The 26,693-nt window shown below is 45.4% G+C and overlaps 1 protein-coding gene across 14 annotated transcripts in view; it reads left to right on the forward strand.

The window, feature by feature from the left end:
- Nucleotides 1-26,693, forward strand: part of AFDN (afadin, adherens junction formation factor) — a 139,438-nt gene that overhangs the window by 71,406 nt on the left and 41,339 nt on the right. For 7 of the 14 annotated variants that reach the window (XM_070043504.1, XM_070043506.1, XM_070043507.1 and 4 more), the window contains exons 10-20: nt 336-598; nt 9,725-9,794; nt 13,320-13,438; nt 16,207-16,268; nt 16,397-16,602; nt 18,593-18,613; nt 19,352-19,497; nt 19,826-19,920; nt 20,324-20,589; nt 22,589-22,732; nt 24,151-24,349. In XM_070043504.1, coding sequence (XP_069899605.1) covers nt 336-598; nt 9,725-9,794; nt 13,320-13,438; nt 16,207-16,268; nt 16,397-16,602; nt 18,593-18,613; nt 19,352-19,497; nt 19,826-19,920; nt 20,324-20,589; nt 22,589-22,732; nt 24,151-24,349 — 1,591 coding nt within the window. The remainder of the gene's footprint in view (nt 1-335; nt 599-9,724; nt 9,795-13,319; nt 13,439-16,206; nt 16,269-16,396; nt 16,603-18,592; nt 18,614-19,351; nt 19,498-19,825; nt 19,921-20,323; nt 20,590-22,588; nt 22,733-24,150; nt 24,350-26,693) is intronic. The other 7 variants (XM_070043509.1, XM_060283934.2, XM_060283929.2 and 4 more) reach the window with 1 other exon arrangement.

Raw genomic sequence — 26,693 nt, forward strand, 5'->3', positions numbered from 1 at the left:
GCATGTGGGATCTTCCCGGACCAGGGCTCGAACCCGTGACCCCTGCACTGGCAGGTGGATTCTTAACCACCGAGCCACCAGGGAAGCCCCCATATGCTTTTTAATGCAGAGTTGTGGTACCCCTTAAATCAAGCTGCTGGATGGTGAAAATATTCAGTTATTTTGACAGTGTTTATTTAATTAATAAATTAAGGGGAAATTCCCTGAAAGCACCAAAAATCCAGAGTTTATTAGATTATATTTGTCATAAAAGAGGGACTTACAGTCCTAAAATTCAGTCTTTAAATCCTCCGTAGTTGGTGATGGACGTCCCTTTGATTTTCCTTTCTTTTCAGTTGTTTGGTTCAGGAATTGAACCCCATCACTGTGACCTCACAAACATGGATGGAGTGGTCACGGTCACGCCGAGAAGCATGGATGCCGAGACCTACGTGGACGGGCAGCGCATCTCGGAGACGACGATGCTGCACAGCGGGATGAAGGTGCAGTTTGGGGTGTCCCATGTGTTTAAGTTCGTGGACCCCAGCCAGGACCACGCTCTGCCCAAGAGATCCATGGATGGAGGCCTGATGGCGAAGGGTCCCAGACAGAGGCCTGGGTAAGGAGCATCCGTCACTTTAAGAATTCCAGAGTGTTGTGATCGTGCTGAAAATGAAATGAATTCGCCACAGGTTATGTGTTTTATTGTGTTTTCAAAGTCTGTGGTTTGTGGTTCAGGTTCTTGTTGATTTGGGTTGGTTTCAGAGAAGAAGAAGAAGAAAGAAGGTCTTGACTTCATCTTGAAATTGGAAGTTGTGGCTGGTTTTTACTTTTAAATTTTGTTTTTTACCTGATACTTTTTTTAAAATATATTTATTTATTTTATTTTTGGCTGCGTTGGGTCTTCGTTGCTGCGCGCGGGCTTTTCTCTAGTTGCCGCGAGCGGGGGCTACTCTTCGTTGCGGTGCGCGGTCTTCTCACTGCGGTAGCTTCTCTTGTTAAGGAGCATGGGCGCCAGGTGTGCGGGCTTCAGTAGTTATGGCGCGCGGGCTCCGTAGTTGTGGCTCGCGGGCTCTAGAGCGCAGGCTCAAGAGTTGTGGCACGTGGGCTTAGCTGCTCCGCGGCATGTGGGATCTTCCCGGACCAGGGCAGGGCTCGAACTCGTGTCCCCTGCATCGGCAGGTGGATTCTTAACCACTGCGCCACCAGGGAAGCCCTAGCTGATACTTTAAAACAACACTTTATTTGAATTATGGTGTTGTGTGTTATGAGCCTTACATCACCGAGGTGTTTTTGTTGAGGTGTGCCTTCTCTGTTACTAGTAGTGAAGCACGTTGTTCTTTGTTAAGGAATTCACGGTATTTGGCTCCACCTAGTGCCTGTCTGAGGACTTGCAACGTGGGCCTGGTGCTGGAAAAGGAAACTCCTTACCGTCTGGGAAAACTTCTCTGAGGGGAAGGGAATAGGACTTCCTTTTTGATAACATTTTGTTCATGAATATACTGCCCGGTGACTATTACCCGTCTTACAGGTTGCTAGGGTGTGGATCTTGGGAAGACAGGGGCAGTAGCTTCTCCCCGGCCCTGCTGAGAGCACAGACGTAGCATCCCAGGGGTGGCGCTCCTCGTTCCTGTGCCGTGGTTTCCTGCGTGAAACCGCGCAGAGCTTCCACCTGGGGCCACGTGGGGATCGTTCCCGTTCCCTCGTGCTGGCCCTTCGCTAGCTCACTGTCGGCACTAGGAGTTCTACCCTGACGGCTGCTGCCAGGCAGTTGAGGACGTCTTGGCCTCTCTTCTCACTCTGTCCACATTGAATCCTGGCGGTGGAGAAGGGTGAAGGGCAGTCGCGGTTGGTGCAGATAAGACGTAACACCACTCCCGGGTGGACGCTCTGTGGTTCGCGCATGTTCGCGTCAGCAGGGTGGATGTAGGGACTGCGGTGCGGGTGTGGGGATCTGACGTCCCAGCGTCTCGCCTTCCAGTGCCAGGGTTCAGCAAGTGACCGAGCCCTTCGTCCCCGAAAGAACCGGCGTGGGTCTGTTCTTCACAGGAAGGTCCCTGTCTCCATCTTTAAACTGGGCGCGCGATAAACCCGTCCTTCCCTACTGTGTCTGGCAGGACCAGGTTGTTTAAATTCCTTTCTTCAGGTTGTATTTGTTTATCAGCCGTCTCCCCATTTCCTGTCTCTTGTCGTGACCTTCCCACTGGCTCTTCTCTTCAGCAGATGGTCTTGCTGAAAGGGTTTCCATGTTAATTAGCAGCTTTCCTTCGCCCCATTTCTTCCTTTCAGAACCAGACAACTGGACAGGGTAAAGCCCGCCTGCTTAATAGCCTCACGCTTATTCCTCGGAAGTTTCTCCAGAGAACTTACCGTGTGAGCAGTTCTTCTGGTGTGGTGTGTATCGTCTATCAGCAGTGCCTACGATTACTGCCTCTTATTTGCAACTGGGCTTTACTTCTAGGTTTTGTATCATATTTATTTTGATGGTGTTAGTTGCTAGTGTTACTGTCATAAACACAGCTCTACAAACTGTCTCTGTCCCACTCTTGCAGTCGGCGCTTCAGTTTTGTGGGCGATGTTTTCCTGGGTGAGAACATCCGTCTCCTACTGCTTTTTGCCTTAATGGTTCCTGCTCTGGAGGCCTGCGGTTGTTGATTCTTGTCTTGTCTCTGGCTGAAAGCAGAGTTCGTGTAAGGACATGGAGAACATCTCATTGAGGGGTAGTGCTGCTGTGACATTTTATTTTTATTACATCTTTTTCCTGCAAAACTAGTCAAAACTGCTTAGTGGTTGAATATACCAGTACTTACACGGACATCCATAAAGTAGAACGGACTTTGCTTTTTTATAAAAATTAATACTGTTCTCATGTTAAACCCTTATGCAGATTTCTAGGTAGATAACTCAGGTATTCCTTTTTTTCACACATGTATGTATATTTCTTAAATGAGCTATAATTGGCATATTAGTTCAGGCGTGTGACATAGTGATTCAGTATTTGTATGTATTGTGAAATGATCACAGTAAGTCTAGTTACGTCCATCGCCACACGTAGTTATGCAGTTTTTTCCTGTGATGAGAACTTTAGGATCTCCTCTTAGCAGCTTTCAGTTATGCAGCACAGTCTCAGGAAATGTAGTCACTGTGCTGTGCATTACATCCCCAGGACTTAATTATTTTAAAACTGGAAGCCTGTACCTTTTGACCCATTTTGGCATTCCCCCCACCATCCGGACACCCCTGCCTCTGGTATCCACCAATGTTTGTATCTGTGAGTTTGGTTTTTTTGTTGTTACTGTTTTTTTATATACAGTTTTCAAAGGTCACTTCCCATTTACAGTTATTACAAAATATTGGCTCTGCTCCCCACGTCGTACAACATATCCTTGAGCCCGTGGTACACCCGGCGGTTTACGCCTCCCATCCCACAGCCCCTGTACTGCCCTTCTCCCCACCCCCGTCGTAACCACTAGTTTGTTCTCTGTCTGTGAGTCTGCTGCTTTTTTCTCGTATTCACCAGTCTGTTGTATTTTTCAGGTGGTATCTGTAGGATTTGTCTTTCTCTGTCTGACTTGACTTAGCATAATGCCCTCCAAGTCCATCCATGTTGCTGCAAATGGCAAAATTTCATTCCTTTTATGGCTGTCTTGTTGTTCCAAGTTCCACATGTAAGTGAGATCATATGGTAATTGTCTTTCTCTGACATTCCAGTGAGCACAGTTTCTTCACATTCCATTCATGTTGTCACAAATGGCAAGATTTCCTTCATTTTTATGGTTGAATAATATTCCTGTGAGCGTGTATACACAGACACAGGCGTGCGCGCGCGCGCACACACACACACACACTCCCACTATATCATCCTTATCCATTCTTCCATCAGTGGACACTTAGGCTGCTCCCATATCTTGGCTGTTGTGAGTGAGGCTGCAGTGAACGTGAAGTGAGGATATCATATCAAGTCAGTGTTCTCATTGTCTTCGGATATACACCCGGAAGTGGGATTGCTGGGTCATACGGTAGCTCTTGTGTTAATTGTTGAGGAACCTCCATTACCGGTCTCCATAGTGGCTGCACCGATCTCCATTCCCACCAGCAGTGCACGAGTGTTCCCTTTTCTCCACACCCTCACCAACACATACCTCTTGTCCTTTTGATGATGGCCATTCTGGTAGGTGTGAGGTGATGCCTCCTTGCGGTTTTGATTTGCGTTTCCCTGGTGATTAGTGACGTCGAGCATCTTGTCATGTACTTGTTGGTGATCTGTATGTCTTTAGAAAATGTTTATTCAGATCCTCTGCCCGTTTGTTAATTGTTTTTTGTTTGGGGAGGCGATGTTGTTACTGAGTTGTATGAAGTCTTTACATATTTTGGATATTAACCCCGTATCAGATACATGGTTTGCAAATATTCTCTCCCCTGGCACACGTTGCTGCTTCATTTTGTCGGTGGTTCCCTTTGCTGTGCAGAAGCTTTTAGTTTGCTGCAGTCCTACTTGTTTATTTTGCTTTTGTTGCCTTTTTTGTCAGATGCAAAAACTCATCACCAAGACTGGTGTCAAGGAGCTTACTGCCTATATTTTCTTCTGGGAGTTTATGGTTTCAGATCTTACTCAAGCCTTTGATCCATTTTGAGTTAATCTTTGTGTTTGGTGTAAGATGGTGATCCATTCTCATTCTTTTGCACGTGGCTGTCCAGTGTTCCCAACACTTTTTATTGAAGAGACTGTCCTGTATGTTCTCTGTCATTGTATATTCTTGGCTCCTTTGTCATAGATTAATTGACCATATATGTGTGGGTTTATTTCTGGGCTCTCTATCCTGTTCCATTGATCTGTGTGTCTGTTTTTATGCTGATACCATTCTGTTCTGATTACTATAGCTTTGTACAATAATATAGTTTGAAATCAGGGAGTGACTTGTTCTTTTTCTTTGTTCTGTCTCAAGGTTGCTTTCACTACTTGGGATCTTTTGTGGTTCCATAGAAATTTTAGAATTGTTCTATTTTTGTGAAAAATGCCATTGGAATTTTGATAGGGATTCCAATGAATGTATAGATTGCCTTGGGTGGTATGGACATTTTAACAATATCCATTCTTCCAGTCCATGAGCACAAAATAACAAATATCTTCCATTTATTTGTATCTTCTTCAGTTTCTTTTATCAGTGTCTTGGAGTTTTCAGTGTACTGGTCTTTCACCTCTTTGGTTAAATTTATTTTTAGGTGTTTTATTCTTTTTGATGCGGCTGTAAATGGGATTATTTTCTTAATGTCTCTGATATTTTATTACTTGTGTATAGAAACACAACATATTTTTGTTATTGGTTTTGAACGCTGCAAGCTTACTGGATTGGCTTATTCTAACACATTTTTTTAGTGGAGTCTTTAGGGTTTTCTGTATATAGCATCTTGTCATCTGCAAATAGTGACAGTTTCCCTTATTTTCTGATTTAGATGGTTCTTATTTCTTTTTCTTGCCTAATTGCTCTGGCTTTGTTGAATAAAACTGGTGAGAGTAGGCGTCCTTGTCTTGTTCCTGATCTTAGAGGAAATGCTTTCAGTTCTTCGCTGTTGAGTGTGATGTTGACTTAGGTTTGTCATACGTGGCCTTTGTGATGATGAGGGATGTTTCTTTTGTGCCCTCTTTGTGGAGAGTTTTTATCACAAATGGCTGTTGAATTTTGTCAGATCTTGTTCTGCATATGTGGAGATGACCGTGGTGTGCCGCGTTGGTGGATTTGTGGCTGTTGAACCATCTGTGTGCCTCCCTGGAATAAATCACACTTGATCATGGTGTATGAGCCTCTCAACAGATGTTTTAGGGCTCTTTCTCCCCTTCGGTTGGGCCTCTCCCGTGAGCTGGAATAAATGGATTGCATTCACCCTTCCTTTCTGCCAAAGAGCTGTAGCTCGCCTCAGATTATTGACTCTTTGAAATGAGATTTCGTTTATATTCTCAACTAATTTTTCATAATGATAAGTTTAACAGTTTTGGTATTTTTGAGATATTCTTAAAAACTGTTTAGAATTACTCTGGATCTAATTATTGACATTATCAAAAATTTCTCCATTTCTTTATTTGTAGCCTAATGGTGGTATCCGTGAGCTTTTAAAAAACCATCAGCTTGGCTTTCAGGCAGGAGTCAACTGGGCCTGTGCCTTGTCTTCATGCCCACTCCACCCCCCCCACCCCACCCCAGCCTTCCCTGAGCCCACACGTGGGCTCCTGGCGCCTCAGGTGTCGGCGCTGTGTTCACACACCCCGGCCTTCCCTGAGCCCACACATGCCATTTGCCACCTAGAGAGACTCACTGACGGAACAGCTTTCTCTGTTTTCCTTTATGCTTCCTTTCAATTTTTTGTTATTAGTTTTCAAAAAACTGATCTCAAAAAAGGGAGAAGACTCAAATCAATAGAACTAGAAATGAAAAAGGAGAAGTAACAACTGACACTACAGAAATACAAAAGATCATGAGAGATTACTACAAGCAACTCTATGCCAATAAAATGGACAACCTGGAAGAAATGGACAAATACTTAGAAATGCAAAACCTGCCAAGACTGAACCAAGAAGAAAGAGAAAATATGAACAGACCAGTCACAAGCACTGAAATTGTGACTGTGATTAAAAATCTTCCAACAAACAAAAGCCAAGGACCAGATGGCTTCACAGGCGAATTCTATCAAACATTTAGAGAAGAGCTAACACCTATCCTTCTCAAACTCTTCCAAAATATAGCAGAGGGAGGACCACCCCCTAACTCCTTCTACGAGGCCACCATCACCTTGATACCAAAACCAGCCAAGGATGTCACAAAGAAAGAAAACTACAGGCCGATATCACTGATGAACATAGATGCAAAAATCCTCAACAAAATACTAGCAAACAGAATCCAACAGCACATTAAAAGGATCATACACCATGATCAAGTGGGGTTTATTCCAGGAATGCAAGGATTCTTCAATATACGCAAATCAATCAACATGATACACCATATTAACAAACTGAAGGAGAAAAACCATATGATCATCTCAATAGATGCAGAGAAAGCTTTCGACAAAATTCAACACCCATTTATGATAAAAACCCTGCAGAAAGTAGGCATAGAGGGAACTTTCCTCAACATAATAAAGGTCATATATGACAAACCCACAGCCAACATCATCCTCAATGGTGAAACACTGAAAGCATTTCCACTAAGATCAGGAACAAGACAAGGTTGCCCACTCTCACCACTCTTATTCAATATAGTTTTGGAAGTTTTAGCCACAGCAATCAGAGAAGAAAAGGAAATAAAAGGAATCCAAATCGGAAAAGAAGAAGTAAAGCTGTCACTGTTTGCAGATGACATGATACTATACATAGAGAATCCTAAAGATGCTACCAGAAAACTACTAGAGCTAATCAATGAATTTGGTAAAGTTGCAAGATACAAAATTAATGCACAGAAATCTCTTGCATTCCTATACACTAATGATGAAAAATCTGAAAGTGAAATCAAGAAAACAGTCCCATTTACCATTGCAACAAAAAGAATAAAATATCTAGGAATAAACCTACCTAAGGAGACAAAAGACCTGTATGCAGAAAATTATAAGACACTGATGAAAGAAATTAAAGATGATACAAATAGATGGAGAGATATACCATGTTCTTGGATTGGAAGAATCAACATTGTGAAAATGACTCTACCACCCAAAGCAATCTACAGATTCAATGCAATCCCTATCAAACTACCACTGGCATTTTTCACAGAACCAGAACAAAAAATTTCACAATTTGTATGGAAACACAAAAGACCCCGAATAGCCAAAGCAATCTTGAGCACGAAAAACGGAGCTGGAGGAATCAGGCTCCCTGACTTCAGACTATACTACAAAGCTACAGTAATCAAGACAGTATGGTACTGGCACAAAAACAGAAAGATAGATCAATGGAACAGGATAGAAAGCCCAGAGATAAACCCACGCACACATGGTCACCTTATCTTTGATAAAGGAGGCAGGAATGTACAGTGGAGAAATGACAGCCTCTTCAATAAGTGGTGCTGGGAAAACTGGACAGCTACATGTAAAAGAAGGAAATTAGGACACTCCCTAACACCATACACAAAAATAAACTCAAAATGGATTAAAGACCTAAACGTAAGGCCAGAAACTATCAAACTCTTAGAGGAAAACATAGACAGAACACTCTGTGACATGAATCACAGCAAGATCCTTTTTGACCCACCTCCTAGAGAAATGGAAATAAAAACAAAAATAAACAAATGGGACCTAATGAAACTTAAAAGCTTTTGCACAGCAAAGGAAACCATAAACAAGACCAAAAGACAACCCTCATAACGGGAGAAAATAGTTGCAAATGAAGCAACTGACAAAGGATTAATCTTCAAAATATACAAGCAGCTCATGCAGCTCAATAACAAAAAAAAAAGCAACCCAATCCAAAGATGGGCAGAAGACCTAAATAGACATTTTTCCAAAGAAGATTTACAGACTGCCAACAAACACATGAAAGAATGCTCAACATCACTAATCATCAGAGATATGCAAATCAAAACCAGAAAGAGATACCATCTCATACCAGTCAGAATGGCCATCACCAAAAAATCTAGAAACAATAAATGCTGGAGAGGGTGTGGAGAAAAGGGACCACTCCTGCACTGCTGATGGGAATGTGAATTGGTACAGCCGCTATGGAGAACAGTATGGAGGTTCCTTAAAAAACTACAAATAGAACTACCATATGACCCAGCAATCCCACTACTGGGCATATACCCTGAGAAAACCATAATTCGAAAAGAGTCATGTACCAAAATGTTCACTGCAGCTCTATTTACAATAGCCAGGACATGGAAGCAACCTAAGTGTCCATCATCGGATGAATGGATAAAGAAGATGTGGCACATATATACAATGGAATATTACTCAGCCATAAAAAGAAACGAAATTGAGCTATTTGTAATGAGGTGGATAGACCTAGAGTCTGTCATACAGAGTGACGTAAGTCAGAGAAAGACAAATACCGTATGCTAACACATATATATGGAATTTAAGGGAAAAAAATGTCATGAAGAACCTAGGGGTAAGACAGGAATAAAGACACAGACCTACTGGAGAACGGACTTGAGGATATGGGGAGGGGGGAGGGTGAGCTGTGACAAAGCGAGAGAGAGGCATGGACATATATACACTACCAAAAGTAAGGTAGATAGCTAGTGGGAAGCAGCCGCATGGCACAGGGAGATCAGCTCGGTGCTTTGTGACAGCCTGGAGGGGTGGGATAGGGAGGGTGGGAGGGAGGGAGACGCAAGAGGGAAGAGATATGGGAACATATGTGTGTGTATAACTGATACACTTTGTTATAAAGCAGAAAGTAACACACCATTGTAAAGCAATTATACCCCAATAAAGATGTTAAAAAAAAAAGAAAAATGATAATAAAGAATAAAAATGGGAGGTTGAGAAGGAATGCTCACTTTCTCACCTTTCAGGGTAGAGAGTCAAAAACAAAAATCTGATCTCAAGAGTATTCAGTATACATTGGTAGGAAAAGTTCATAAAGTCACAGTAGTTTTTTAATTCATTAAGTTCATATTCTGGCAGTAAAGTGATTTCTTGAAGATCTTTGAACGTTGGGATATTTAGCTAGCTAGCTATTCCTTTTGTGTTATAAAGAAGAGACTACCTCTTGTCATTGGAGAGTTATTAATTCTATGTATTTCTTTTTCTGTCTCAACAGAATTGTTCAGGAGACAACTTTTGATTTGGGAGGAGATGTTCATAGTGGGACAGCATTACCAGCGAGCAAGGTGGGTGATTGTCTCTTACCTAACAGGACTGTGTTTGTTTCGCATAACAGGACGTCTTTGATGAACTACTGATGACATCCTCGTAAAAGTATTGTACAGACAGACTTTAATAGTGGCCTGCGTGTGGGTGTCCTAACCACTTGTGTCTCTCGTGGTGATACGTGAGCAGCAGACCGTCTTTTCCGCTAAGGCCGGGAGGCTGTGCTCTCTCTCCCAAGCAGTGTGTCCTAGGCCTGTCCTCTGTGTGGCCAGCCTTTCTCGCTCAGGCCACCCCCGCAGATAGCGGACTCCTGCCCTTCTTACCTCAGCCTGGGTCCCGGCTCCCACCTGCCGCTTCACGCCCGTGGGCGCTGTGCTCTCTCTCTTGCACAGTTGGTTTACTTCTGTCCTCGTTCTGGTTCCCGTCTGCTGGGTCACACCCCACACCCAGACTCGGGGACTGAAGCAGCAGCTGTTTTGTTTCTTCGTAGCTGTGCAGGGCGGTTTGCTCAGGGCTCAGTCTGCTCTGCTGGTCTTGCTGGTGGCTCCTTGTGTGGGACGGCTGGTGGCCGGGACCCCTCGCCCATCTCTCTCCACGGGGGCGGCGGACGTCTTAGTGCCTCACGAGAAGCGCTGAGCTCCCAGGCCTTGCGCCTTCCACCGCGCCGTTCACGGGCCCGGCTCGGGGGCAGGAGCTGCTCGCGTGGGGCTCATCTTCGGGCACCGGAACAGATTTTTAAAACCCTTCCTTGCTGTCCTCTCCAGCTACTGCCCGTTTCCTACTCGTGTTCTCAGCACGGTTTCTGGCAGGGATCATCGGCGTTGGCCGTGTTCACGGCCTGCACTCCATCTCCTTTCCCGCTCGTAGGGCCGCGCCTGTCCCGGGCACCGACGCCCCCGGTTCCAGGTCCCATGTGGTCCGTCTCGGCGGTGCCAGCACCACCCAGCGGGTGCACGCCCTCTGCCCCAGGGCCTCTCTCGCCCCCGTCTCACGGCACCTTCCTCCTCAGTCTGATTGGTGGGTCCCCGTCCCCCCCCCACCTGATTCTGAAATTGGGGGCCAAGGCTTCAGACCTCGGGCCCCCCTCTTCCGTTGGTACCTGTTCCCAGCTGACCTTAGACAGTTGGATGCCCTTTGTGCGCGCCACTCCCGTCTTGGGCGCCAGCCCCCCAGACTCTGCAGCACCCGTCACATTCAACGCAGCTGAGACAAACGGAGACTTTCTTTCTCACGCACCTTCTCTCCCTCACCCTTCCCCACCTCGGGGCCTGACGTCCCGTCCTCCAGCGTCCTCGGCATCGCTCGACAGAAACCTGTCGCGGGCCACCCTGGCCCCCCTCGTCCCTTCACCTGGTCACGCCCTCACCCGGTCATCGGCAGGTCCCGCCGGCACGGCCCCTGCCCTCTGACCCGCCTTTGTCTGTCGTCCCCGGGAGAGTCTGGCTCAGGCTGCAGCCGTCCTGTGGCGGAGGGACCGCAGAGCTTCTTAGACGGCAGCCCCTCCTCTGCTCTTCCCTGGCCCGTCATTCTCCTCCCGGCAGCTGAACCGAGGTATTAAAGACGTGAATTAGACGTTGCTACTGCCCTGCTTCCGAAGCCTCTGGGTGGTTTCTTGTCCCGCTGTCACACGGTCGTCGCTCTGTGTCACACAGCTCCTGGGGCCCGGCCCCCTTCCCTCTCAGCTCAGCATGTGCCACCACTGCTTCTGTTCCCGGGACGCCCACCCCCTTCCCACCCAAAGGCCGGGTGGGCCTGCTTCTCGTGGAACGCTCTTTCCACTGGTTGTCCCCCAGCGAGCCCCTTCTTGCCTCGGGCTTCCTCTGCAGTCTCCTCCATGAAGGAGTCTTCCTTGAGCGCCCTGGCACTAGTGCACACCGTACGTGACATTCTTTGTGCAGCCCTTGATACCGTACGCTACTTGTTTGTCGATTGACTGTGGAGTGTGAGCTTGTGAGGGTGGTAGGGCTTGTGTGCTCACTGCTGCACTTCTGCTGCTTAGAAGAATGCCTGTTAGTACGTACAAGTCTCAGTAAAGGTCTTCTAAGCAACTTAATGAATAAGTACTCTCAGAACCCGATATGATAACCATCTTTAGAAAAAATTTTGCTTCTTATAAGAACGCATAGTCAATATAGAACACTTGGCTAAATTGAGAAAACGTGTAAAAAAAACTGAAAACAGTTCATGGTTGGCTTTTGGTAAAATTTTGGTAGATCCTTATCTGAACTCCTATGCGTGTGTGTGTTCATGTGTATTTTAACATGGTTAAATCCTTCTCTACACAGACACACACCTTTCTTTCCTGCTTCCTTCAGCTGTTTTGTGAGCATTTGTTCTAAAAACCATTTGAAAACAGCTAAAGTGGTTTTGTAACATGTTAGTTTATAAACATAGCAGTTTATTTGTTCATTGCCTTACCATTATTCATTTATAACAACTTTTTGTAGTCTAAATGTCGCCATCCACTGACCAAGCAATTTTATTTCTGTAGCCATACCTTAACAAAGTAATTAATTACTGTGTGTGAATATGTGTGTGTGTGTGTGTGTGTGTGTGTGTACACACACAAACAGGCACAGCTATCCTGACACTTTATACTGATGAACATTTTAAACAACCTAATAAAAATTGGTTTAATGAACCTTGACGAATAGACAACAGAATGTTAATACAGCCATTACAATTCTGTAACATAAAAATAATATTACGAGATGTCTACAGCATTAGAAAAAGTATCTTTTACAGAGTGTAGGCTGTGTAATGCCATTGATGGGAGATACAAAGAATGGAAAGGTACATGCTGCACAAGGTTAATTCTGGTGGGTAAGGCCAGGGTGAGTTTTATTTACTTATCTGTGCTCAGTTTCTACAGTAAGGGATGTAGCAAGAAGTCTTACATAAATTTTTTGCTGCAATGGATTTTTTACCTAAATTTATTGATTCTGTTCTGATTGTTCTCTGAACATCAGTAACTCATCCCTCTGTCAGCCACAGGCTGGCTAGGACTGGGCACTGCTTGGAGGGACTTACATCGACTGTGTGGGGTTGCTTCATAGGTGTCTTTTCCCTGTGTTGATTAAGGGCAGGAAGCGAGCCAGTTTCGGTACTGAACCCTTCACTAGGTTTTGAGCTGTGATGAGTGAATTCCTTCATCCTTCCTTAAAACTCACAAGTAAACAGAGAGCCGCCTCTTCGCGTTGTGCACATACCCTGTCCACTGTGTCCTGACCCAAGAGAACTCCGTGGAGTCAGGTCGCTGCTATTACTGGACTTGCTGCAGGGCCCTGGTGTGTGTGCCCCACGCCTGCATGCCTGTGTTTTAGAGCCAGACGGGGAGAGTGGCCGTGTGTGCTGTTATTCTCTCAGTGACTGTGCTCTTGGGCACACTGCCGTGGACGTGGCATCCTCGGCACTGCTGGGCCCCTCCTGGCCTCTCCTGTCCCTCTGCGCCCCCCCCCCCCGCCTCCCCCGCGATGCTGACCGAGTGTGAAGCGTGGTTGGTCCGCGTGCTGTGTTTAAACGCCCTGTGTTTCCTCTGGACTTAGAGCTCCTCCAGGCTGGACGGCGACAGGGGGCTGTCTGCCGCCAGCACCGCCGAGCGAGGGATGGTGAAGCCCATGGTCAGAGTGGAACAGCAGCTGGACTACCGCAGGCAAGAAAGCAGGTGGGAAATGGGGGCCTTTGGAATTGTGAAAGGAGTGAAAGTACACCTGGAGAGGGTTTGGGTTAAAGGTTACTCACTCCAGAGGTTTGGCTGACATTTTTAGAGTGTTAGCAGTGCTTTAAGGTTATTTCCTTTTCATGTTACTGAATTGAAAAAAAAAAGCTTCATCAACAGTTACATCCCTCGCTTACATGCCACGGCCTCATCCAGGTGAAACGGGAGGCAGTTTGAATTAAGATGTTTCCATGTTAAATGTGCTACTTCGTAAAAACAGGGAGAAAGGGAATTTTTGGAGGATTTTAATATTTGATCATTTTGATATTTAGATAAGACTAATCATTTGACCCATTTCCAGAGGAAATCCTCACGTGTTTAAAAATACACAGAGCCAAGAATGAGGTTGAGGTTGAGTGTCTCAGAGTCACGGAGCGCATCCTGCTCTGTCTCACGCCCTGACGGCTCCCCGTTGATAGACGGAGATGAGTCTTTTTCTCTGCTGGCACTGGTCTTGCCTAGTTTTTTTGAACAGAGAACATAGACCTTTTGTTATTTCCTTTTCTTAAGATTTTTAAATATATCTCACCTTAAGTCAGAATTCTGCTTCCTTGTGGCTTCTAAAATTGTTTCGGTGTAGGAAAGCATGGTGGTTCATTGTAGGTGGTGAGCCCTCCTCGCACAGAAACGGGGGAGCTGGGTGTGAACGCTCTCGTTATCAGCAGTGGAGCCGGGAGCGCTCGTCTTTGGTGCTTTTCAGACTTTTGATGAGGCCATGCTGACCGTTCCCTTTCGCAGATCCAGTAACCAAGGCATTAGCTGAGGCAGGTCGCTTACATTTGGTGACAGGCGACAAGCGACTGATACAGTTCTTAAGTTTTCCGTCTTGCAGCAGAGGGCACTGTACATTGTAAGATTTTAATAGCGTTCATCATAGTGATTAAATCTGTGGACTCATCTGGGAATCTCAAGTTTTTACCTCATTTTTATTATAGGGTTTTGGTTATTATTCAGTATTTTTTTGTGAATTTTTTTACAATTACAATATGAATCATTATACGTGGAGAATTTTTTTTAGATATAATAATAAATAGCCTACTTTCTGTGTCCGGACTTGTTTTTGGTAGTGTATTCTAGGATTAGATGTTCAGAACAGTGAATTAGTATTATAAGGAGTTAACCTCCATTTGCTTATAAGGTGATCAAGAGGTGTGTATCATAGTTCTTAGCCCATAAATACTTGAATAAGCAAATCATCATTAGGGGAGGGGAAGATTGATTAGGATAATGTTTTTAGGGTATGCAAAATTAATAAGTATATACTTACTAACATATTAACAGTTAATAAATATATGATAATATAGTGTCAGAATAGCCATATGATGATTAATTATATGTCAGAAATTATTTTTTCCTGTGAGCATATAGTTTAGTTAAGTTTTTTGCAGGGTCATATTCTTTTGTTTTGCCAAGACTTGTTGAAGTTTTATTGGATATAAATACGTGTTGCTTTGTTGGTATGAGGACAGTGATGGAAACACATGGTTCTTCCCATTTTCAGTCTCTGTTTTTCGTGTATATGATACATTGTTAGTATAAGCAGTTCTTCTACACTGGTGCGGTCATAAAAATCTAAGTAGCTTTCATGAGCGATTAAATACTAACCTTAGTCAAGGAAACAATTATGAATGATGGAAAAGACTTTTAAAGTACCACTGACACATTTTTAAAATTTTTTCAATGAGAATTTAAATTCCTTATTTTTAATAGATGTGTTGAAGTGATGAAGCATTAAAAAAATTTGGTAAAAATTTATCCAGGTTCACGTTATGGGTATTAAATTGAAAACAACTGCTTAGCTACAATTTCAGATGTTTACAAATACGGCAGCATAAGAAAGACATTAAAATAATTGAGCTTTTGAATTACTTCTGTTTCTAAGAGCATTTTTATACCTAAATTATTGAGTTAAATCCAAATTAATAAATCATAGACTGGATAATAAACTTTGAAGCATGTAATTTGGTGAAAAGAAGGTTTTTTTGTTTTTACTTTTCATGTTTATGATAGTTTGAATGAACCCACATTATATTTCTCCTTATTCATCTTTTGGTGCGTGGAGATGAGGATGGAGGGACCAGAACATTTGTTGTTGGAAAGGAATCACTTTAGTTCGCCCGTCTGTACCTGCAGATCTGTAGTCAGCCGTGTTAGTCATCCTACGGCGTGGTCACCGTGCGCGGGGACAAATGCTAACACTGAGTGGTCGAGGGGACCTGGAATGGCAGGGGTCACGTGTCTAACCTCTATTGGGAGAGAAAGGCGATGTCTAGCTCTTAGGACACTTTTCCTTTTCCTGTGTGAGAGCTCAGTTTCAAGCTCAGTGTGGTTTAGATTTTCTCTGTGTCTCCCAGCAGTGTCTCTTCATTGTCACTTGAGCCATCGCGGTAGCAGGTGCCTGGCAGCCTGATCTCTCTGCTCCACGCGACGTCTTCATCAATAATAAAGAAACAGGGTCAGATCTGTTCTCCTGAGGGAAGCAGATACTTCAAGGACCTGACCTCTGTGAGGAGCTGGGACGTGGTCACTCCCAGTTCACTCATTTGAACGCTTGAATAGGTTCCACGTGAAAACCAGTCATCGGGCTGTGTGTTATTTGAAAAAATTTTATATATAGACATTTAAGAAATAGTTGCAGAAATCTGCACTGGCTGTCGGTGATGTTATTAGCTCATGTGACCGGATTTTAAGAAATGGCCATTTTCCTCTTTCAGAACTCAGGACGCTCCTGGGCCTGACCTAATACTGCCTGCAAGCATTGAATTCAGGGAAAGTTGTGAGTAATTTCAGATTGCATTGGTAGTGAATTACTTCTTGTTCCATTTTTCTCCATCTGATTTTCATGGGGTTTTTTTGTTCTTTTTTTTTTTTTTCTTCTTCTTCTTTTTTGAAATCTTTTCACAGCTGAAGATTCATTTTTATCTGCCATTATAAATTACACTAATAGCTCTACAGTCCATTTTAAGTTGTCACCTACATACGTGTTATATATGGCGTGTCGGTATGTATTGTCCAGCCAGTACAGACCCGATGTCAGTCCCGCAGAACGGACGCACAAAGTGATTGCCATTGTCAACAAGATGGTGAGCATGATGGAAGGGGTCATTCAGGTAAGCGCCAGCCTGCAAAGCCAGTTCAATGACCGTGTTTATAATTTTTAAATCAGTTAAGTTAGTTTTTTTAACATTTCAGATTTGCTTACATGTTTGACTTCGTCTTAATCTTTTCTAAAACGAAAGTTACATAAGTAGGATTAGAAATTGTGTAGCTTTAAAAGTTGAAAAGAAATGTAAACTTTTCTGTTTCTTCCCTCCAAAATTTAAAATAAGGGAAGAGAGACTGTACATGGTAACATAATGATCATGAAAAAGACCCTTGAAATTACACTAGTTGTGAGAAGGCATTGAGAATTTAAAAAATAATAATAAATTACTGAGGTGAAATTCACGTAACATAAAATGAACCCTTTTAAAGTGAGTAGTTGGGTAGCATCAGTACATTCACAGTGTTGTGCAGCCTCCTGAACTTGGTTCCATAGCTTTCCCATCACTCCAGACAGACCCCTCACCCACCGAGCAGTTTCTCTCCATTACCCGCCCCATCAGTTCCTGACACCTCCTTAGAATTTTTTAATGGTTATGCAAAAGGACTTGTTCTTTTATAATGAGCCTACTAGGATGTTGGTAGTTAGCATCTGGGTTTTTTGATAGCAAACTTGTGTAGGTATAATGGACATCGTGACATTTCTCACTTACGATGAAAATCAGATTCAAGTTCTTTCATAAACCAGTTTTAAAGTTTTCGGGAAATTAGGATATTTTCGTGGCAGAATGGTTTGTTTCCTTTAGTACTGTCTTGTCTGTAGTTGATAAAATTGGCATAATCGTTTTCCAGACTTTTAGATAACTTGGAGGTTTAAAGTCCTTAAAAGTAAACGTACAGATTTTTTTAAAAAGTGTTCCTAAATCACTTGTCAACACTATTTATTACTCAGCTGTGAAACTCTAGGTATATAATGATACATAGCATGGCTAGATGGTTTGATTGTTTTTCTCCTGTCAGGATACTTTTCAAACTAGAAAAGACTAGTTTGAGGCAGACTAGTCTTTTAATTCCCTCAGAACTGTTTTAAAAGGCCAGACATTTTCAAGAAGGGTTTCTTTTATGTTTGAGTGGTTAGCCTGTGAATTTGAGGAGGTTATGAGTCTTCTACCCAAGTGAGGAAACAGATAAAAAGGAAAGTCGTTCTAGTTGGATACCATTTTGTTACTCTCTTATTATTTTATAGACAGATGTGGATTTCCTTTCCAGTTGTCATTCAGAGCCATTGTCTGTCTTCCATCGCGTTTGGATTTCAAATTATCAGACTCCCATCAGCAAACTACTTTTGATGGACTTTCCTTAACTAGGCAGTGAAATCACCATTATCAGGACAAGCCTTTCAGACTTCAGATTTAGGTTCAGTATGTGATTGGAGATCTAAAAATTTTCAATATTAAGATTGAAGATCTAAAAGTCTTCAATTTTTAGAGAGTAATTATGGAATAATTAAAATTCTTTCATTTTTTGTAAAAACCTACTTTCAAAAAACAAGTTACTCCTTTCTAGTATAGAAATAATGCGTCTTTAATACATTTTTAAGTTCTCAGCTCTTACTGTTTTTGCTGGTCTTTCTTGTTTTTCATTCTTATTAACTGGTCCAGGAGAATAGACTCTCAAGTTATGTACGTTTAAGTCGTCTCAAACACGCAACGCTGTTAAGAGATGTTAAGAAGTCCTTTTCTTTGTAAATCTTTTAAAGAGATCAGTGTATTCATTTGTTTATTGTAACATCTTCTTTATAGATAAACTCTAGGAATTCCCTTCGTTACTGTGCCAGTTTTAAGAACATGAAACTAATCGTTTATGCCCTAGGCTTCCAAAGCTGCCTCAGACTGTAAATGAGTGTGTAACGTGGGAATAGCGTAACTAAGTGTCGTACCCTCATGTCGTACCTTCATGTTAGTGTTTTGATTTTTTTTTTTTTTTTTAACTATCATGATTGTTTACAAGTTTCTTTCTCTCGTTCTGCTTGGTTTCCCCGCGTCTGTTTTTCTCCAGGAAGTAGACCAGGTTGATCAGGTAGGACATACTGCTGGGAGCCGATCCTCCTGGCTGTGTTGGCTTAGCTGAGTTTCTCATGCTGCTTCCATGTCAAAGTACAACAACAACCGGACCGAGGCTCATAACACTCATTTGGCAGCTGGAACATGCAGTACTAAAACCCTTTTTGGACTGTGCAGCCTTTATCAGCATTTCATAACTTTTGCTTAATGCACTTCAGTGTGGATATGAAATGACAAAAGTTCTGTTTCTTCTCTTTATTGTTTATCCTTGGTTCCTATTCTTTGGATCTCATCTGAGGTTGCCTGGCCTGCACATGTGGTCGGGAGATGACACGATAGATCAGTACTTGATACCGAGTTGCTTGGTGTCCAAGCCAGTGACTTTGAGTATCAGGGTGGCTGTTGGGTAACCATGGATACACGTGTGTATACTTCACAGATTACCAGATAATGCACAATCTCCAATTTGGTGTTGTATTATTCGATACCTCCTTCCCCCCACTGATTCCATAAATTGTAGCTCATTAGATCCGTGTGTCTATACATGAATCCTAAGAAGTTGCAGTGGGTTTTTACTTTCCATTGCTATGTATGTACCCAAATTCCTCTGCACGTATCTGGTATCTGTGGTAAATACCTTGGTGAAAATGGGAAGGTACTGGTCTATCTTCAGCAGCTTTTCAAGAGCATTCCTTTTTATTTTTATTGTTGTTGTTTGTCCTGTGGTTGCTATGGAAACGTGTTCTGTCTACAGAAACAGAAGAATATCGCAGGGGCGCTTGCTTTCTGGATGGCGAATGCATCTGAGCTGCTCAACTTCATAAAGCAGGACCGAGATCTGAGTCGAATCACGCTGGATGCCCAGGATGTTCTAGCACACTTGGTTCAGATGGCCTTTAAGTAAGAACGTGTGTCTGGAGATGATACTGTTCTGTAAAGATTTCAATCATGTTTTCTGGTTAAATTTTCAAAACTAATTTTAAGGGGTTTTATTTACCCGAATTGAAGATGGATATCAAGAAGCATAATTAACTATATGCAAAATGTGTTGATTTAATAAATTTAATTCACTTAGCTGTGTTTCAAGAATCCTGAGAGTAGAACTCTTACATATATTTTTTACATGAAAGATATTTCTAAACAGTACGAATTGTTTCTCTTGTGATATTATGTCTGATGATAGCAGGGCGTCCTTCTGAGATTATTAAAATTGTTTACGTATTTTCAGATACCTGGTTCACTGTCTTCAGTCAGAACTGAATAATTACATGCCAGCCTTTCTGGACGACCCCGAAGAGAACAGTCTGCAGAGACCCAAAATAGGTTAGGCTTCTCTTTTTCTCCTTCGTCCCCTCCTTCCCTCCTTCTCCTGTTTGTTTAGCTTCATTTTAATATTTGCTGTATGTGAGAGGGAGGTATTATGAAAGTAATGAGACATTCTATTGGATCTGGCATTCTTAACTAATAAATTGTGATCACCACGTGTCTTGTTTAAGAAGAGTTACCTTGTCGCATCCTGCTGGTGCGACATCAGACTTTCCCAGAGGTCTGTCCGGGTGAACTTCAGTAGATACAGTTCATACCGCTACGTATTGGTGGTTCGAGACCACGTCACTGCTCCCTGTTGGGGTGAGACTGCTGTTCTAAAGAGGTTGAACGGACGTCACGCGCGTTTACCGCTAATTCCGGAGCGCTCTCGGTGACGCAGTGCCGTCTCTCTGCACAGACGACGTGCTGCACACGCTCACGGGGGCCATGTCGCTGCTGCGCCGCTGCCGGGTCAACGCCGCGCTGACCATCCAGCTCTTCTCCCAGCTCTTCCACTTCATCAACATGTGGCTGTTCAACAGGCTGGTGACCGACCCCGAGTCGGGGCTGTGCTCCCACTACTGGGGCGCCATCATCCGCCAGCAGCTCGGGCACGTGGAGGCCTGGGCGGAGAAGCAGGGCCTGGAGCTGGCGGCCGACTGCCACCTCAGCAGGATCGTGCAGGTGGGTGGTCCCAGCCCCGCTGCCCCGCTCAGTGGCGCTGTCGTACACGTCTCTGGTTCTACCACGGGGGGAACGTGGACTCCGCAGAGCTCAGCACCCTCCTTCTGGGGTTTTTCACATGTACACGTAGGTTTATTAGTTTGCCTGGGTTGCTTGAACAAAGTGCACAAATGTGGTGGCTTAAACAGCAGAAATGTATTGTGTCTGGAGGCCAGAAGTCTGAGGTCAAGGCCAGGGCACGTTGGTTCCTGCGAGGGAGACTCTGCTCCAGGCCTCCGTAGGCTCTGCTGGCTGTTGGCAGTCTTTGGTGTCCCCGGGCTTGTGGACACACCACCCGTCCCCGCCTCTGCCTTTGTCTTCCTGGACGCACACCTGTGTCCAAACGTCCGCCTTTTATGAAGACGCCAGACCTACTGACCTGATTTAACTTGATTCCTTCTGTTAGGATCGTGTCTCCAAATAAAGTGACGTTCTGAGGTAAACAGGGTTAGGACTTCCCCATATGAATTTTGGAGGACACAGTACAGCCCGTAATAGGTGGTACTCAGTAGAATAAATACCTTAAAGGGTTTTTTAAATTGAGAATAGTGAGGTATATTTCATGAAGCTCCTTACTGAAAGATAAAGTCCAGTTTGAAAATGGATGGTGACTGCCTCTTTAGGAATACAAAGCCAGGTGACCGCAGAGCAAAGACCTATAGCAGATACACAGATAAAGAGAAAGGGATCTAAGCACACCACTGCAGAAAATCATCAGGTCACCAGGAACAGAGCAGGAGAAGAGGAAAGGAACAAAGGAGTACAGCAGAGCCATGTCCTAATGGCTTAACCAGTTCTAGGAACTTCCTAGGTATTAAGACTAGAAACTGGTGTTTTGCAGTTAAGGAAATGAGTATCTAGAGCCTCATACCCTAGGACATTTTTTTAGTATTATTATTATTACAGTGTATTATTACAGTGTATTATTACAGTGTATAATTTTGTATTTTTTTCTCAGTCTCTTAAAAAGATTTAGTTTCGAAAGAGGTTTCTGCCCTCTTACTTTCATTGAATCAGCGAGTTATTTAAAAAGTCATTACAGGGACTTCCCTGGTGGTCCAGTGGGAAAGAATCCACCTTACAGTGCAGGGGACGTGGGTTTGATCCCTGGTCCGGGAACTGGGGTCCCACATGCCGCGGGGCAACTAAGCCTGCGCGCCGCAACTGCTAAGCTTGTGCTCCTCAGCTAGAGAGCCCGCGGGCCACAAACTACAGAGCCCACGCGCCCTGGAGCCCGCGCACCACAACTAGAGAAGCCTGCCCATCACAATGGAAGATCCCGCGTGCCTCAGCGAAGATCCCACGTGCTGCAACTAAGGCCTGATGCAGCAAAAAATAAATAAATTAAACAAATAAATAATAAATAAATCTTTTAAAAAAGAAGTCATTACAGTGGTATTTTACTCAGACCTTAGTAATTGGTGATCTTAGTGGTTATATAAATGTTGAAGTTTCTAAGAAGTTTTTGTTGTTTTTGTTTTTGTTTGTTTTTGCGGTATGTGGGCCTCTCACTGTTGTGGCCTCTCCCGTTGCGGAGCACAGGCTCCGGACGCACAGACTCAGCGGCCATGGCTCACGGGCCCAGCCGCTCTGTGGGAAGATGTGGGATCTTCCCACACCGGGGCACGAACCCGCGTCCCCTGCATCAGCAGGCGGATTCTTAACCACTGCACCACCAGGGAAGCCCTCTAAGAAGTTTTAAATGCTCTCTGAACATAAATTATTGAGTCTCATTATAAATATATATTTTAATAAAACAATTCATCTAAAAACCTTTACGATGCTTTGAGTTCAGTTTAACACATATAGGTAATGTTAATGGAACTGTATTTTCTTAAAAACACCCTGCATTTCAAAATCAAATTAGCAAGTTATTGCAGTTTTACAAATGTTATGTAAAGGGGAATATTTATGAAATACTTTTAAATCATGATCTTTCATGTTGCTCATTCCAAATTAGGCAACCACTTTGCTCACGATGGATAAGTACGCACCCGATGACATCCCAAATATAAACAGTACCTGCTTCAAGTTAAATTCGCTGCAGCTTCAAGCCTTACTTCAGAACTACCACTGTGCACCCGATGAGCCTTTTGTCCCTACAGTAAGTGACAGCACCACACTGCCACTCCATGCGGGCCGTGTCTGCACAGGGAAATGTGGAGAAAAAGGAAAATTTATGTAATCAGTTCCCTTATTTCTTTAGTAAGTAAGATCATTCACTTGGTCGTCTCACGAGGTCACTTTTGCTATTGATGTCTGTATGAGTTAGAGGTCGGTGCAAGAAGTGGAAACTACATAAGCATGTTAAGTAGAAAGGGATTTAATTCGGGGATTGAGGTTGTTGGAAAATGGTTGGAAAGCCGGGGCGGGGAGTGAGGAAGTTGCCCTGACATCTGAGTTCTCGGGCGCGGCGCTGTGACCCGAGACCCCGAGTGCCATCCTTGTGTTCACGCAGCAATAGCTGCAGGGGCTCCCCAACCTGTGCAGAGGTGTCTGCCTGGTAAAACCCAGGTTCTTGTCCAGAACAGAGTCTGCTATTTTGGGATGCCTCCTAGAAGGGACAGAGGGTGAGAAGCACAGAAAACAGTACGTGCTGCAGCTGGCTCTCTATAGAGAGGAATGCTGCACGTGCCCTGAGAATTCGGCAGAGAAGTAACCTAATTGGATGGATGGCTTGATCTCCAGTGTGGGGTTTATGCCTACAGAAGACAGGTACAGAATCGCCCAAACCTGGAAACTACTACCTGTCCCCAAATAGACCGTGTCGCAGTCCGGTAGAGGAGCCTGACGCGGCTGCACAGCAACGCAGGAAGTCACGCACCAGCTCTACACCCTGGGCTTCCCTTTGCACGGACTCGGGGACACAGGAGGACGCGGCTTAGAAGCCTGGGTGGCCGAGACTTTGGGGACGGAGGGCAGGGCAGTGAGGGCAGCTTCGCAGTGGGTGTGGTTCGGTCCCCCGAGCGGGCTGGTTGGTGGGGGCGGAGCTGTACAGTTAGGATTTGTGAACTGTCCTGTGTGTACGTTATCTCACTACCGGAAAGTTTTTAAACAAGAATCACCCATAATCCCATAATAAGGCAATAACCTCTGCGTAAGCCGGGAACAGATACTTTTGTCCTGATTTTTTTTTACATTTAACATTGTGTTAGATTTTTCCGATGTCGTTAAGTATAAAAATAAGGTTATTAGCAAATGGATGTTAAAAAATTGTGCAAGGAAAAAACTATTTTTGAGAAGGGAAAAAGACCGTTTTCTTGTGGTCGAAAAATTTCTTTCTGTTTAAAACTACAGGTCTTTGGAAATTAATAATTAATATGGAAGCTGACATATTAAGAGTGTGTGCTGTACTAGTGTTTTATTGCTTTACAGACTGATTTGAATTGTTGATAGACTTCACTCTCCCTGTGCGTGTGTATGTAGCCACGCTACACGTGCTTAGACGTTTTTCTGACAGCTGCAGGTCAGCTGCGCCCGTCACCGAGCGTGTCCTTAGCTCTGTGTCTGTTTTCCAACCAGGACCTGATGGAGCATGTGGTGGCTGTGGCGGAGAACACGGCCGACGAGCTGGCACGCAGTGACGGGCGGGAGGTGCAGCTGGAGGAGGACCCCGACCTGCAGCTGCCGTTCCTTCTGCCCGAGGACGGCTACTCCTGCGACGTTGTCAGAAACATCCCAAATGGCTTACAGGAGTTTCTGGACCCTTTGTGCCAGAGAGGTGGGTGGCGGTGCCCACACCTGGCATCCGAGCTGGCCCGCATGCAGGCGAGCCTTGCACTCGTGTGTGTCAACCCACCCGCGTTGTGTGCGCCCTGTGTGCTGGAAAAGCTGGGGGTCCAGCGGCTTGGAAGGGAGCGTCCCGTGGGGACGTGGGGTCAGAGGCGTGCAGACCATGGGGTCCTGGGTGTTGCCCCGGCTACCCGCGAGCTTGCCTGGTGTCAGGTTACAGCAGGAGGGACCTTGGCTGCCCCTCCCTCCTGGGTTCTGTGAGAGCCTGGGAGCTCCATCTGCCCCGTTAGCGCGAACCGTAAGTGTTGGTGCCCCCAGAGCAGAGCAGGCAAGAACAGCACCAGCGTTAGAACCAGACGGCCGGAGCTCTGACCCCACTGTCGCCTTTGACCTCCCCCGTGCAGTGGGCGTGTCGACGGTGCCACCCCACGGGGCTGTCTTGAGGATTGAGCAGGTGGCTGAGTGTGGAGCCCTTGGCACTGTGGCACGGGGCGAGCCCGTGCACGTCACGATGCCAAGCTCGCACGCGCGTGTGTGCCGATGCACAGCGCAGCTCGCTTCCCGCTTTTACTCTGTGCCCTCTGTCCACCCTCTTGTTGATGTGTTCCGAGGAAGACACAGGCCCACCTGGGAGGCGCCGTGGGTCTGGTTCCAGGCCACGGCGATGAAGAGGACGCCGCAGGAAAGCAAGGCGCGTGGAGCTCTGGTTCCCAGCACGTGTGCGGAGGTTATGTTCACACCGTGCTGTAATCCGTCTGTTAGGCGTGCAGAAGTAGTACGTCTGAAAAGCAATGGACGGGCCTTCGATAAAAAAGTACCTTATCGCTGAGAAATGCTGGTCACCGTCCAAGCCTCAGCAAGTCTGAGTCGTCACAGAGCGATCACAGGCCACCGTGACACACACGATAATAATGGAAAAGCTTGAAAGAGTGCAAGAATTCCCAGAATGTGACACGCAGACCTGAAGTGAGCAGATGCTGTGGGGAAAGTGGCGTCGACAGCCTTGCCTGGTGCAGGGCTGCCACAGACCTTCCCATCTGTGGGAAACAGTCTTTGCAAAGTGCGATAAAATGAGGTCTGCCTACCACAGTTACACCTGAGCCACGAGCTTTTAAATTAGACCGGATTTCACTTCTCGTCTGCTGCTTTTGTGTAATGTGGAGCTCAGATGAGTAGCAGAAGAGAAGCAAAATTTAGGAGTTAACTTTTCTATTATTTTTTTTTTTGCTTAAATTAAGGTCTGTAGATATATAAATATATAAACTTAGTGTGACTTTTAACTTCAGTGAATGTTTCAGTCACCACAATAGGTCTTTACATCTTCAAAGGTTTTGATCGTTTTAAAAAATTCATTTTACAAAGGCTGCTGCTTGTAACGAAATGCGTGTGTACAGCAGCTGGCAGACGCGTCTATAACCCTCCCCGGAGCGCTGACTGAGCTCTTGGTGCTGTCCTGGGAGAAGCACAGGCAGGGTGGGATGTGGTTCTTAAAGCATCGGTGTGTGTGCAGGATGAAGGGGCGGGGGCGGCGGTGGGCTGGCAGAGCCCTCAGTTCAGCCCTGACTCTGGGACAAGCGGGGCGGAAGGGAGGGGTGCGGGCTGCAGGCACGTCTGAGAGAGCTTCAGTCGGGCAGCGGGAGTCCCTGAGCCGCAGTGGCCTGAGCCTGGGCCTGGTAGGGAGGTGGTGGCCAGGGCAGCTGCTCTGGGGCCGTGGGGCTGCTTTGGGGTGTCCTCCCTGCTCCCGTGGGCTCCCTGACACTCAACGCAGCAGCCCTGCACCTTCGCCGCCGGGCTGGTTCCTGCTCTCCTGCTCTGAACGTCCCCGTCACCTGCCGTTGGGCGTGGCACCATCTCCTGCCAGTCCTGGCCCCCTATCTGCAAGCACACGAGCCGTGCTCCCAGTACTGGACCGTGTGCTGTGCCTCCATGGGGTCGCTCCCCGCGTCCACTCCTCTCCCCGCTGTCTGACTCCCGGCAGTGGCCCTGTTTTTCTGAAATTCCAGCCAGCATCCCTTTGTCTGTGGACTCAGCCTCTCCCTCACACTGCTGCCACCTTCCCCCCCCCCGTGGTTCTCCCCGTCTTCGGTGATACTTGGTGCCAGTGTGTGAGCCGTCTGTGCGTCCAGCAGGACAGGCTGGCGGTCGTCCCCGCTCTCCGCCTGCTCAGTGCCGGGCAGAGGGCCTTCGGGGCCACGTGCCGGCAGAGCTGCTCTTCGGGGCCTTGTGAATAAGCCTGCGGAGGCTGACTCACCAGCCCCCGTGGGACGTGCTAGGCGTGCTGGGTACCCAGCTGCCGGCTCCACAGTAGGTGCTGCGGAGAGGGTCTCGGCCAG

The sequence above is a fragment of the Globicephala melas genome, chromosome 14, assembly GCF_963455315.2.
Source record: "Globicephala melas chromosome 14, mGloMel1.2, whole genome shotgun sequence".
Lineage (NCBI taxonomy): Eukaryota > Metazoa > Chordata > Mammalia > Artiodactyla > Delphinidae > Globicephala > Globicephala melas.